The sequence below is a fragment of the Berghia stephanieae genome, chromosome 9 (genome assembly GCF_034508935.2).
Source record: "Berghia stephanieae isolate SIO BIC M18660-M18661 chromosome 9, UCSD_Bste_1.3, whole genome shotgun sequence".
In the NCBI taxonomy this organism is placed as follows: domain Eukaryota; kingdom Metazoa; phylum Mollusca; class Gastropoda; order Nudibranchia; family Aeolidiidae; genus Berghia; species Berghia stephanieae.
The window spans coordinates 37816021-37831350 of record NC_088368.1 but is presented as its reverse complement, the minus strand read 5'-3'; the positions used below and the strand labels follow the sequence as shown (position 1 = coordinate 37831350).

The 15330-nt window shown below is 37.4% G+C and overlaps 1 protein-coding gene across 1 annotated transcript; it reads left to right on the top strand.

Annotated features, from left to right (window-relative positions):
* The first annotated feature begins 6069 nt into the window (after positions 1 to 6069).
* Positions 6070 to 9077, top strand: LOC144979228 (lithostathine-like). Its single transcript, XM_078925836.1, has 2 exons — positions 6070 to 6166; positions 8815 to 9077. Exons 1-2 carry the CDS (start codon positions 6070 to 6072, stop codon positions 9075 to 9077), a joined length of 360 nt encoding a protein of 119 aa, XP_078781962.1.
* Positions 9078 to 15330: the final 6253 nt, after the last annotated feature.

The window sequence follows — 15330 nt, the reverse complement described above, 5'->3', positions numbered from 1 at the left end:
GAGCGTTCCAGTCCTTGATAGTGCGGGGTGCAAATGAATAATATTTGAAGATGTTTGAGTTTGTAGATTGGTGTTTCGTGTTTTTATCGTTATTGGATTTTAATTAGTTCCGAGGTTTTGATTTTTTTTAAATGATCTATTATATCGGGTCTAATTGCGTACTTTTCTGTTACAGTTCATAGTTCCGTCATGCTTGAATGACCACAGAGTAATGGCATCATGACGTCATTGAAATTACAAGACACGGCTCATGGTTCCTGTGAGCGATATTTTTAATTGCTGGGTGGGGTTCCTGACCTCCCATAGTGGGCAGGGAGGTACATACTGTGTCTTCTATCCCCCTATGTCTGTTTTCCAACATGCTTTCTGTCTTTGTCTTGGAATGAGATTACTTGGTTTTGTCCTTGCCCTGGCTGGGAGGGAAACAGTCAAATGTATAGAGTTTTGGGAGATGATATTTTTTTCCTTGTAAATCATCTCCCTGTTATGCACTGTATTGTTTTGTTTAAATATTATATATGATTTTTAAACATTTGAGTGTATCCCTCTTCTTAGTTGGGACCTGGGCTTGTGTGTGGATGAGACTTTTAGGTGAGCTCAAACTAAGTACTTTGATAGTGTGCTCTTGGAATCTACATCTGTTTCCTATTTAAACAAATTCCCCTTTGTCTTACCTTTTCTTTGGTGCTTTAGTTGTAATTCTAGAACTTTTTACTATCCCATTTTATTCCTTTTTACTGGCGCTAATATGACCTTAATGTGTTGCAAGCGCCGTAAAACCCTTAAAAACAAACAAAAACATATTTTTAATTGCCCATTTTAATTAATGGAATATCATTTCCTATTATAGAATGGTTTCATTACTTGGTCCTTTAACAGAAATTGCCCAGTAAATGAAAAAAGAGATAGACAGAGAGAGAGAGAGAGAGAGAGGGGGGGGGGGGCGAATGTGTGAGAGAGAGTGGATCAGTGAGTGAGAAAGGGAGAGAAGATAGTGATAGGGGGGAAGGGATGAAGTAGGTATATCCAGCACTGCATTGCCATTGTTTGCTTGTTTTTTTTTTTTGTGGTTTTTTTTTTTTTTTGTTTTAATTTTGTCATGTACTTTAAGCACATCAAGTGGATATTACAATTACAGTGACAAATTTGGGAGCAGGCACTGTTGTGAGGTAAAGGTCGGTAAACTGTGTGCGAAGCAGTGCCGGGCAAGGCAGAGAGAAAACACCTGCCTCGATTGTCACAGTGAATAGTTCCGTCAGGCTAGAATGAGAGGGTGAGTGTGAGAGAGAGAGTGAGTGAATAAATGAGTGAGAGTGAGAGACAGTGAGTGATAAATAAGAGGGTGAGTGAGAGAGTGTGTATTCCTCTTTGTGGGATCTTGTACTAGTGTTTGGGTGAGACTTTTAGGTAGTCTCAATCTAAGTACACTGAAAGTGTGCTCTTGGAATCTTTATCTGTTCCCTATTCGAACAATTTCCCCTTTGTCTTACTTTTTCCTTCAAGTCCTTTTAATTGTACATCTGTAATGTTTTTCCTATCCAATTTTCTTCCTTTTTACTGGCGCTGACGACCTAAATGTGTTGCAAGCGCCGCAAAACCCTGAAAAACAACCAAAACATAAACAATGTCAAAATGGCACATTGGTGGATTGCTTGTGGAATATTCTGTTCTCTATTTGAACCAGTTCCCCAGTGTCTTGCCTTTTCTTTGGTGCTTTTAACTTCAGATCTGCAACTTTTAGGGGCAACGTAGCTCAGCGGTTCGGTCTTTGCTTCGTACCCGAAAGGTACCGAGTTCCATCACCCGTCGCTGCGCTGTTTGGCCTCGAGCGAGTCACCTCACTCACTCAATCAATCCTCTCCGGGCCTGCTGGCACTTGATGCAATGCAAGGGATCTCCACCTGGTCCTGTCAGCAGCTATTCTTGGGGCCATCCCGAGGGACAGGCTTCTCTGTTTTAGGTCCATCTCTGGTACGTCTCCAAGTCTCCATTGGGCGGCCTCGCTTCCTCTTTCCTTGGGGTATCACCTCGCTCTAACTCAATTTGCGGCGTTGCACTGTGGCTGACGCCTGGGTTATTCCAGTCATCTCTTGGAATAGACCCTAGAGACAAATTTCCCCTATGGGATGAATAAAAGGAATTTTATTTTATTTATTCTGTTTGGCATTCAGTTCATTTCAGCGCCAGTAAAAAGGAAGAAAATTAATGGGATGGTAAAAAAAAAAGTTATAGATTAACAAGAGGAAAAGTAAGACAAAGAGAAGGGGTTCAAATAGGGAACGGATGCAGATTCCAAGAGCACATTATCAATGTACTCAGTTTGTCATCACCTAAAAGTCTTATCCAGACACAAGCACAGGTCCCGACTAAGAGGAACACACTCACATGATTACAATTCATACATAACAGAGAAATTATTGACAAGGAAAAAAATATTAAATATCATACGAAGCCAATATCATAACGATAGTCTATAGCAAAGTACTTTCTACTAGATCTTACAGACACAGCTACCCAATCAATTCTGGATAGACAGGGGACTCAGAAAAAAAAATCTAGATCACCCTGGATTGATCTCGACACCTTTGCGTGTGAAGCGGGTGCTCTGCCAGCTGTGCTATCGGAACTCTTTTCTGTCAAAAGAAAATAGTTTTATATATATATATATATATATATATATATATATATATATATATATATATATATATATATATATATATATATATATATATATATATATATATATAGTGAGTGTGTGTGTAACCTGTCGTCTCAAAACGGTATTATAACGGCTGAACCAGATAATAAAAAAGCGAATCTGAAGTTGAAATGAAATAAATTATTTTCTTTGTCACTGTAGGAAATGACATCTCCTGCCTTCAATAAAACAGAAATTTCCCGAAGTTTTCACTTCTTGACAATATATTCATCTTTTGACATCTCAAATCATCTCTAACTAATATCGTTTTGAGGCGACTGGTCACATATGTATGTACATACTCATTTTGATTAATTTGTCACAGAAAATAGGCATGTGGTCTAGTGGTATGACACTCGCTTTCGGAAGGGAAGGTCCTGGGTTCGAGCCTCGCTCGGCACATAGTTGAGTCCTTGAAAAAGGCTCTCTACTCACATTCTATCACCGTTCTCGTGTGTAAAATGAGTACCTGGCCGTTAACAGCGTTATCTCTGTCCGAAAAAAAAGTAATATCGCCTAACAGGCGTCATGTCCCGTTCTACTTGTTACGTGTTGCTGTTGGTCAGGGATCCCTTGTAAAGCGCTTGGAGCACGTTTATTGGGTATTGCACTATATAAAAGCTCAATTATTTTTTTGTTTTTTTTTTTTGGGCGGGGGGGGGGGGGCGTGTATTTTTTCAATAAAACTAAGAATTTCCCCAAGTTTCCACTTCTTGACAATATGTATTTTTCATCTTTTGACATCTAAACCATCTCGAAATAATATCGTTTTGAGGCGACTGGTCACATATGTATGTACACACTCATTTGAATAATTTGTCGCAGAAAATGGGCATGTGCTTTGTTTGGGAGACAAGAAGAAAGAAAAGAAAAAAACAACACTTAAGCCAAATTGCGAATTTGACGCCAAACAAAAAGAAAGTAGCAATAGCGACCGCGAAATTGTCGTCTGCATGACTTGGGGGTCTGATGCACACCGGAAATTGTATATAGACGGTCTAGATTTATAACGACGCATTTGCATTAAAGGAGGGCATCCGGGTCACCAAAAGGTCAACGATGCTTTAGGTTTTGAGAAGTCGGGTCATCGACGACTGAGAAGTTCCCGACCTCCACTTAGTTCTCGATGCTTTTCTCGTCTCGAGAATCTTGGTCGTCGATGCTTCTCGTATTGAGTCCCGAGTCCCGAGTCTCGAGACTATACTGCGCGAGCGACGCACGCGTTACTAACAATGTGTACTATCTGCATTGTTCACCCCTCTCTCGTCGGCGATGATTCCAGCGAAGCTCGAGACTTTTTTGCGTCTCGATGCTTTTTTTGAGTCTCGAGACTAAAAAAGTCTCGAGCATCGCTCTAGTCATCGGTGCTTTCATTCAATACCTAGTCATTGGTATTGGGTATTGACGTTATATCATATTTTAAACAGCTAACAAAACACAAACGTCGTAAATAGATCAAAATGGATATAGGTATCAATGTTTTATTATTATACAAAGTGAATTTATTTAATGTATTTTAAGTTTTAATACAAAAAAGCCATCCAAAGCTCAGTTGAAGTGCTACTTCTCGGGAATTCCCGACTTTTCCTTGGTCATCGAGTTCGGGAAGTTTTGAGTGTTGGTGGCCGATGACTTGAGGTATCATCGAGACTTCCGCTCGACACTCATTTGCATGTTGCACCGGAAGTGAACCATTACGGGAAACGACGCCTAACGGTAGATTTTGGTCACGCAATGAATTGTTCTAATTGATAATAATTAAACAATGGAGCTGGCGTGCCACAGAATTCCGAAGACCTGTGGTCTCCAGTCTCTCCTATGCAAACAAAATGCCATGTTTTCATTTGGATAAGAATGTTTCTTTCAAAACTCCGACTCACATCCATCAATCAAGATTCTTACATTTCAGCGTATAGCAGGAACGAAGTCGACGTCGCTCAAAGCTTTGTTATTATTTTTAAGACAGCCATTTTAATGATTAGTTCTCACTAGATTATATCAATCAGAATATAAACGCTCACGGTTACATAATATAATTTTGTATATCGGTACGTTATATCATGCTGGCGGATGTTGTGGATATTTTAACTAAACGCATAGCATCAACTGTATTATAAAAATAGAGTCATCAGAATATGTACCTATGTATGTATGTTATCCTTTCTCCTCTCTCTCTCTCTCTCTCTCTCTCTCTCTATATATATATATATATATATTATATATATATATATATATATATATATATATATATATATATATATATATATATATATATATATATCTGTGTGTTGTTGCTGCGTGTTTTCCTTGCAATCAATTCCATTGAAGCACGGGCACACACACACATACACAAACCCTAGCTCAGCTTACACTAATGTCTACGTGGTGCGTTAGATATTCTATAGTAGGTAGGTACGTACTTCAGTTGTTCAATGATGGGTCTCATTGATGAGTCATTCGAAATGGTCGGACTTCTACCAGGATGCAATGGCAAAGATGTATCGGGTGAAATTGTCCCAGATTTATGATTGGGTTAAATATTATGGAGATGGGCATTTATTGGCCATAGATAGAATTAGATACATCAATCCAAGAAGATGAAGGAACATTGGCCTAATACTAATAGTAATAGGATTCAATAGTCTGATGTCACGTCCGCCCAGCAACGAGCAGCTTGGTTCTAAACAAAGAAAATCGGAATTTTTTTTATTCTTCATGCTGGCTAGAACTTTTTTCACATATCATGTGATCAGAATGTATAAAGTCAAACATTGATCAGATTATAATGTTTTTCTCCTCTGGATACACTTTTATGCTGGTCGAAGTATTTCATAAGAGCGTCCACCATTGTTCCGATAGTTTAGAGCCAGTTACTAAGTTACTTTGCTTTGTTACGAGGGAAGTGACGTCACGACTGTTGAAGCCTATTACTATTGGACTGTGGTATTGAAATGATTTACAGAAAATGAAATGCGTTTTTATATCTTTATTAGCGTAATTGTTGCTGCTCGAAGCTCAAAGACATAAATAACAATGTCAAATTTAATGTCAGCTTCAATCTAATAAACGAAAACATAATGTGAACGTTTCGAGTAATTCTCACTGAATGGTATTAACCAGACTATAAATTCAAGGATACGCATAGTTTTTTGTTTTTTTTTTTGTGTTGATCCGTTATATTTCCTGATGGAAATGTGAGTCTCTTATCCAAGCGCATATTACCTATATACTCGTATAAACATGAAATTATTGATCAATAAAATTTAAACTATTAAAAATTTTAACTATAACATAAAACTATAAAATTTATACCAATCTTCTCAGCTTCACGAAATCTTGAGAGAGAAAGAACCGAATGATCTTCAGCCGCGATGGTGTCAAGTCCAAGATCAAGATTTACTTCAATGCCTTTGGTGAAAATCTCCATAATAATTGTCACCGCTGTGTTTACAGTCGTCTCCATACAGGGTGAGTTGTCCTTTTGACAATGCAGTTTGAGGGGGAAAATACTGGGGGTTTTGGGTTTTTTTTTGTTGTTTTTTTTTTTTTTGCTTACCTCATACTCGTTGAACAATACCCTTAAAAAGTATAAACAAAAATGAATGTAACAACTTTTTAAAAAAAGAACGAAATACTAATAACGGTGCGTTTCGGGCTCAAAACCATTCTTCAGCCAACAATAACAACCAAACAATAAAAACAACATCTTCACAGTAAATTCAACTTATAAACATCAGCAGTAGCAAGTTTAACCTGCAACAATGGACGAACGACGAGAAAGGATACGAAGATTTATCTTCCGAGTCTTAGGACAGATCTTTGTTCTCTCCTCGTCGTTTGTTTGTTTTGCTGGTTTTTGTTGTTGTTTGTTTGTTGTTTTTTATTTTGAACCCTTAAGGGTTTTAATAATAATAATAATAATAATAATAATAATAATAATAATAATAATAATAATAATAATAATAATAATAATAATAATAATATACTTTATTCATCCAAAAAAATGGAAATTCGTTTACAGACGTGGCATACATAAACGTGTAAAAACACAAAGTTGAGAATCTATGGCGACAATGTATACATACATAACGAATATATATATATTATATATATATATATATATATATATATATATATATATATATATATATATATATATATATATATATATATATATATATATATAAAATTAATGTAGACTGTCTCAAACATTGTGGTAAATATTTTAAAAAAATAAAAATAATATATATATATATATATATATATATATTATATATATATATATATATATATATATATATATATATATATTATATATATATGCAAATGTACAAAAAAAATATACAACCAAGAACCGATAGCAACACTTTATAAATTAATTTGATAAATTGAGATAGGCCATACCTCTGGCCTTTAGTCCGAACTTGTGAGTGTATATTTATAATATAGTAATTAATTTAAATCACAGTTGCGCGTTAAAAATTCGAACATCATGTGGCAAAAATGAATTAAGGTGACGTGTTGTCTTTGTTTTTATTGATATAAGGCGACGGCTCCTCATGGAGAACGTAATATATTTGCGAAGGGGTACTTTATTTACGGTGCTTGCAACACAATTATGTTATATCGGCGCCAGTAAAAAAGGAGAAAATCGATAGTAAAAAGTTCTAGAATTACAATTAAAGCACCCAAGAAAAAGTAAGACATAGGGAAACTGGGAACAAATAGGAATCGGGTGTAGATTCCAAGAGCATACCACCAATGTACTTAGTTTGAGATCACCTATAGTCTCATCCGGACACAAGCACAAAATCCAACAAAGAGGAATACACTCAAATGCTTACATTACACATTTAAAATAACAAATATAATAATACATAACAGAGAGATGATTGACAAGGAAAAAATATCATCTCCCAAAACAATAACTATGCATTTGATTGTTTCCCTCCCAGCTAGGACTCCGGCCAGGGCTAGGACAAAACCAAGTAATCGCATTCCAAGACAAAGACAGAAAGCATATTGGAAAACAGATATAAGGGGATAGAAGACACGGTATGTATCCCCTTGCCCACTATGGGAGGTCAGGAACCCCACCCAGAATCCTCGTCGTTTGTCGATCGTTGTAGGTTAGGAACGTAATAGTTAACTTGCCATTAAAAAACATGGCGAATCATTATTCCCGAACATCTTTTCTAATACTCATTTAAGTCAACGGTTGATAGATTAGCCCTTAATTTAAAAGGTTTTCAAATTACTCGTTTATCAATTTGTTTTAAAAAATAGTTTCATATATTTTAGATCCTCCAGTAATTCTGTGCTCGTTAGCTAAATTTTAACAAGGGCTGACTGGGTGGGGATCCTGACCTCCCATAGGGCGCTGTGTTCTTCTACCCCCCTTACCCGTTTTCCAATTGTTTCCTATCGTTGTCTTGGAATGAGATTAGTTAGTTTTGTCCTGACCCTGGCCGGAGTTCCTTGGCTGGGAGGGAAACAGTCGAATGTATAGTTATAGTTTTGGGAGATGATATTTTTTTCCTTGTAAATCATCTCTCTGTTATGCATTATATTATGTTTAGTTTACATTTATATTATATGATTTGTAAACATTTGAGTGTATTTCTCTTAGTTGGGACCTGTGCTTGTGTCTGGATGAGACTTTTAGGTAATCTCAAACTAAGTACTCTAACGGTGTGCTCTTGGAATCTACATCTGTTCCCTATTTGAACCAATTCCCCTTTGCTCACCTTTTCTTTTTTGCTTTAATTGTAATTCTAGAACTTTTTACTATCCCTTTTTCCTTTTTTACTGGCGCTGATATGACCTTAATGTGTTGCAAGCGCCGTAAAACCCTTAAAAACATAAAAAACATAACAAGGGCTGAGCAAAACACTTTGGACTCCCAGCCTTGACAATATTAAAAAAAAAGAATATATAGATTATTCTTATTTGTGTACAATACTTTTTTTTAAAAATGTTAGCAACATTTTAACATGGGCTACTTTGGACTCCCAGCCTAAATTATAAAAAATTTAAAAAAGAATAGCTAGATTGTTCTTATTTGTATTCAATACTTTTTTAAAAAATGTTACTGGGTAAACTATTTCATTTTCCAGGAGACAACATCCCTCAAGTCTGCCCATCTGACTACACCTACGATAGTCAAGGAAAGCATTGTTATAAGTTGCACACCCAGAACAAGACATGGGGCGAAGCACGAATGCACTGCCAGAGTGAGAGAGCTGACTTGATCGTTATTCGAGACGCTCAAACCAGCAATTTCATTCAAAATCTAGTGACAAATCACTCGATGCTCGACAGACGATTTTGGATTGGACTTCAGGGAATCGGAAATGGTTCTCGCGTTTCAATGGATTGATGGGAACTCTTTTTTTTTCAGCAGGATTGGCGGACAACGCAGTTTTCTAATTCTAACTACTACCAACATGGCGCTGACTGCTTTCAATTTCAATATGAAGACTCTCCATCCTCACAGGCACTTCATTTGACGGACAGTTCGTGTATATTGCACAATCCATACATCTGTGGAAAATCCCAGAAATGTATCCAGCATGCCCCAATGGCTACGTATCTTATCCGGATAAGAAAAAATGTTTAAAGATTTTCAACGACCGGAAGTTGACGTGGGATGACGCGAGAACATTTTGTCAACAAAACGGAGGAGATTTGGTAGTCGCTGAGAATGCCTCCCACAACGAATTTATCGAAGAACTTTTACCGAAAAACCAAACTTTCTGGATCGGACTAAAAGCAGGCTCGGATTTTCTTTTATTTATGTTAGTGAAAATCAACCGACCTGTGGATTACCAGTGGGTGAATGGAAACCCTTTGAATTCTAGTGATTGGGGTGGGAATCACACTGAGCACAAGTATGGGTATGAAGGTGAACTGATGAATAGACTGCTGTCCTCGGAGATTTGCGTAGAAATTTTTGACGCCGATGATCAAGGAGGGTGGAACAGTGTTTCGTGTCTAAAGAAGGCACATTTCATTTGCGAACGAGATTTTGAAGAGCCTTTGTTTTGTCATGGCTATAAATGGATCTTGAATACGGACAAAAGAAAGTGTTATAAATTACAACACAGCAAGATGAATTTCCAAGAGTCGAGATCCCAATGTATGAAAGAGGGCGGGGACTTGGTGGTCAGTCAGGACGCTGAAACCAGGGAATATCTTATAGGTATGTTTATTCATTTATTATTATTATCATAATCATCATCATCATTATCATCATAATCATTATTTTTTTTATTATCATTATTATTGTTATTATTACAATTATCAGCATCAGCATCATCATTGTTATTATTATTCTTGTATATTATTATATTTTTATTATTATTATTATTATTATTATTATATTATTATTATTATTATTTATTATTATTTATTATTATTATAATATTATCATTATTATTATTAAGCCACATACCCAATTCCTCGCGTGCCTTTTTGATCCGGATGGCTATACCAGAGGATGCTATCAGGTTCAACCATACTGGGCAGGCCAAAGGGTAGAGGCCAGACTAATTAGGGAGCAACAAGCAGAGGAGGCCCGTCGTCCGTGGAAGGCAACTCATCTAGAACTTCGACAACAAACCTCGAGAGGATAGGACTCAATAGTCTTGGATGGCAGCCTATCAAGGACTGAACCTCCGAAATAAATCCTGGCCCTCCAGGTTTGGGGGTTGGACGTGGGGCTAACAACCCCATTCTGTCCACCAAAAAAAGACAAAAACAAACAATTGTTACATAAACCAACAGTAGATTAAAAAAAAAAACGCATGGAACCGATGGAATGATGTCTGGCTACTCACAGAATCCGGGACCTGAAACTCAGCAAGACCAGGCTGGACTTGGGGCCAAGGGATCTGTGTTGATGATGGGTGGGAGGTGAAAGCCAAATGGAAGCCATCACACAGACGACGTCAGGCCTTCTCCACCCAAAACTAACTATTTTGGTGGGAGCTTGGAACGTTCAAATTTTGTAACAGTGAACAAACACGAAAACTTGCACAGATCACGAAAAAGATGGACAGATAGGTACAAATTAGATAACCTTCCTATTTAAAAAAAAAAAATTCACTTTATTCATCCCATAGGGGAAATTTGTCTCTAGGGTCTATTCCAAGGGAAGACTGGAATAACACAGGCGTCAGCCTCTGTGCAGTGCCGCAATAGGGCGATGTGACTTGTTCAAGGCCACACAGCGGGTAATCGAACTTTTCGGGTACGAAGTGAATACCGTACCGCTGTCCCTATTTGTGAATCACGCTGGCTTGATGAGGGGCAAAGACATCTTGTGACTGGCCACAGAATTCCTTGCTCAGGAAGGAAGGATGGTCAACACTTTAATGGAGCGGTCCTGGTTTTGTCCAAATTTGTGGAAATTGAATGGGAACCAAAGGGCGAAAGGCTGCTGAGAGCCAGATTTTATTCGTTTCTTAAAGGGTTTTATGGCACTTGCAACACATTGGTAAGGTCATATCAACGCCAGTAAACAGGAAGAAAATGGGACAGTAAAAAGTTCTAGAATTACAATTAAAGCACCCAAGAAAATGTAAGACAAAGGGGAATTGGTTCAAACAGGAAACATGTAGATTCCAAGAGCACACTATCAAAGTACTTACTTTGAGATCACCTAAAAGTATCATCCAGACACAAGCACAGGTCCCAACTAAGAGGAATACACTCAAATGTTACAAATCAAATTATATATTATGTAAACAACACAATACAGTGCATAACAGAGAGATGCTTTACAAGACAAAAAAATATCTCCCAAAACTCTAACTATACATTTGACTGTTTCCCTCCCAGCGAGGGTAAGGGCCTGGACAAAACTAAATAATCTCATTCCAAGACAAAGGCAGAAAGCATGTTGGAAAACAGATATTGGGGGATAGAAGACACAGTAAGTACCTCCTTGTCCGCTATGGGAGGTAAGGAACCCCACCCAGAGATTTTATTCAAAGTACACAAAACTTACAGTCATTGTTTGTTACGGTCCTCAAGAAGGCAAGGTTGAGGAGGAGAATGATGACTTTTATGAAAGACTAAACACTTTTGTGTAAATGACTCCAAAACACGATAGACTCCTGATTCTCGGTGACATAAATGCAAAGGTTGGAAGTGAGAATAAAGAAAGAGAAAATGTAATGGGGCGTGAGGGATTGGGCATGGATATTTTATGGTAATGGAGAACGCCTATTGGAAATTTGTGAGGAAAATAATCTCATCATTGGATGTAGACCTTATTTCAACACAAAGATACAGTAGAGCATGCCTATAGAGGGACTTATGGTCCCAGCAGAAAAATCCCGCTGTAGCCAAGTTCCCGCTATAGGAAAGCAGGGGAAAATGTCCCAAAAATAAACATGATTACCTCCCTTGAATGTCAATAAAACTAACGTGACCCATGAGCCTTGAAATGGACTATCTTTGGTTCAGTGTTTGTTTTGTTTTGTTTTTTGGTTTTTTTTGTTTTTTTTTGGGGGGGGTTTAGGCAGGAAGGACTACGATACGAACGACTGCGAGTGATGTGTATGCTTGAGCAGCAACAATTGCAATGAATGAGGAATGGCATAATAGTAATAATAGGGCTAATCTGGATTAAAATGTACACACCACAGCGTGCGCACAAGCCTCTTCTCTCTAATTGGCCAAGGGCGTCGTCTTGTGCAACGCATCTCTTTTATATCAGGTTGACCAACTTAATTAATCATCGCAAGACTGACCAATCAACGCATATAAAGAAATAGAGCGAGCGGCAAAAGAAGTGCGGGTAGACACGAGAGGTGTGTGTGAAGACACGAGCGAAATGGCAGACGGAGGCGTGTGTGTTAGTCCTGGGTGACGGGAGAGAGTCCAGTCTACGTCACTCGCTGAGTCGCGGCGCGTACAGCTCGCTCAATTTTTCCCGCTGTAAGCAAGTTGGGGCCTTTCCTTGACCCGCTAAACCCAAGCACAGGTTATTGAATTTATATAGTTAAAAAAAGCGGGGTTTGTGTAAGGTCCCGTTGTAGCGATGGTCCCGCTGTAGCGGGTGCCGCTATGGTCATGTTCTACTGTATCCATACATACACTTGGACGTCCCCCCGATGGCAAATCCAACAATCAAATCGACCATATTATTATCAACAATAAATGAAAGACATCACTGCGAGATGTGAGAACAAAAAGAGAAGCCGATGTAGCAAGTGATTATGAACTTTTATTTGGCAAGGTCCATTTGAAACTAAGAACAACGAAGAAGAAGAATATCAGAAGAGGCAAATTGAATACTGAACAACTAAAGAATGATGAAGTTCCCCGGGAGTTCAGAATAGAGTTGTCAAATCGCTTTCAGGCATTATAAAATGAGCAAGAAATTAATCTTTCAGAGTTCAACCAAGAACTTTTGAAAGTGAGGAATCAAGTATTGGGACCCAGTCGAAGGAAGAAAGAATCTTTGATATCAGAAGAATCCTGAAAAATCATCGAAGAACGAAAAGAGAGAAAAGGTCTGATTTTGAATAAAAAGTCACTGAGAATCAAAGAGCAGTAAATTCAAAAGGAGGATAGAGCCCTAGACAAAAATGTGAAAAATTCCTCAGAATTGGAGTTGGAAGAGAAAACTATTATGACAGGCTTTCAGGCAGAGAAGAAAAGGCAAGTCAAATACAAGACATGAAAACACTATACTAAACTGCAAGGGAACTCTGCAAAGGTTATAAGAATAATGATGTTCCTATAAGAGATGTACAGGGGGAACTACTTTCTAGCGGAGTCCAAAAGCTTGACAGATGGAGAGAACATTTTGAATGTGTGTTGACCAGAGAGCCACCAAGGCTGATCTGGATATATGTACAGAAATACCCAGAATAAATGAAATCAAGAAGGCAATGGATAGTCTAAATTTGGGGGATGCTGCAGGTGATGGCAGAGATGATAAAAGCGGAGAGAGAACGGACACCAAAGTATATTTGGGAAAAGGAAAAAATACCAAAGGAATGGAGTGTCGGACTCAGGGGCGTGGCTCTATTGGTTCAAATAGTGCCTGGCACCACATCCATGTTTTAAAAATGGATACCAGCATTTTTTAAATATATAAAACTGAGAAATGGTATATATCGCCTTTTATCAACAGTGCGAAACAGACTCCCTTTCTGTCACAACGCCTTCTCTCCCCGCTTTTTTCCCGATTCATACAGTCCGTTGATGACTGTCAGCGACTGTGTACCATGGCTGAGCGAGTGACTGGATTTCCCCACTCAAACGATTGCAAGGAGCGGATTTTTGCTGGCACCATTTAAGGCTATTACTGCTATTGCTATTGCTGCCACATTGAATACCTGAGAAAATGGCTCGAATTTTTACTATCTTCACATACGAGAAAAAACCCGCCTCAGGTGCCGAGAAATTTTTGCTCCAACTCTGTTGGACTGGGGAATAATAGCTAATGTTGGTCATTTACGTCATAGTCATAGTATGGTAACTTCGACCATCTTTATTATTATCAAAATCACGATTATATAAGAAGTTCATTTGTTTCTCTCTCTCTGTCGTGATTATTGTATATATTAATTTATTATTATTATTATTATTATTATTATTATTATTATTATTATTATTATTATTATTATTATTATTATTATTATTATTATTATTATTATTATTATTATTATTATTATTATTATTATTTTATTATTATTATTATTATTTTTTATTATTATTATTATTATATATCATTCATCATCATCATCATCTCATCATCATCATCATCATCATCATCATCATCATCATCATCATCATCATCACCATCATTTATTATTATTATTATTGCTGCAAAAATTGATATGAAGGAATGTGAACGAGTTAAGTCAAACATTTCTTGATAGTGATGCTATATGCTAAATGCATGATCTTCGCGTGAATATGCGTGTTTGACTTTGTGTTTGTGTGTGTGTGTGTGTGTGTGTGCACAGATAGGTAGATAGATAGATAGATAGATAGATAGATAGAGAGAGAGAGAGAGAGAGAGAGAGAGAGAGATCTTGTATGGTGTCATGTTTGATTTCCGAAGTGGAATGGGGCTGTTTCATGACATAACTACAGTACTCTTTTAATAAGCCATGGGCTGTTTACATTCTTACGCTTTGTAAGTTTTGAAATTACCCTTTGTTCGATTGACATTCAATGTCTGCATGTGTCCCTTTAGCCATTTCTCAGGGTCCAAACTCCAATCAATATATTCGTTCGTGATTTCTATAAACAAACTATTGAAAAGATTTGCAGGGATAGAAACATCACTATGCAAATTTACTTTATAAGTATGTAAGTTTTTTTTCTTTCTTTTATATTTACAAACGTAGCATGTGTAAGACATTTTCGTCTGGCACCGCTTTATACTGTAAGCATGCCACGCCGCTGGTCGGACTTATTGTTAACTACCAAAGAATGGAGATCTTTCTCAATGCGGAAATTGGAGGGGTATTATGCTACTGTCTATTACGATCAACATTTTTAGCAGAATACTTCAAGTACTTCTCAATAGAATGAACCCTGTGGTTGAACCAAAAACTGAGAAAGCAACAAGTTGGATTTAGAAAAGGACATTCTTGTACTGATCA

What these genes read in the sequence shown, in the direction of transcription:
- LOC144979228 (XM_078925836.1), top strand. Translation starts at nt 6,070, where the DNA reads ATGGTGTCAAGTCCAAGATCAAGATTTACTTCAATGCCTTTGGTGAAA. An exon ending in TACAGTCGTCTCCATACAGG is followed by an intron (nt 6,167 to 8,814) that starts GTGAGTTGTCCT and finishes TTCATTTTCCAG; the next exon opens with GAGACAACATCCCTCAAGTC.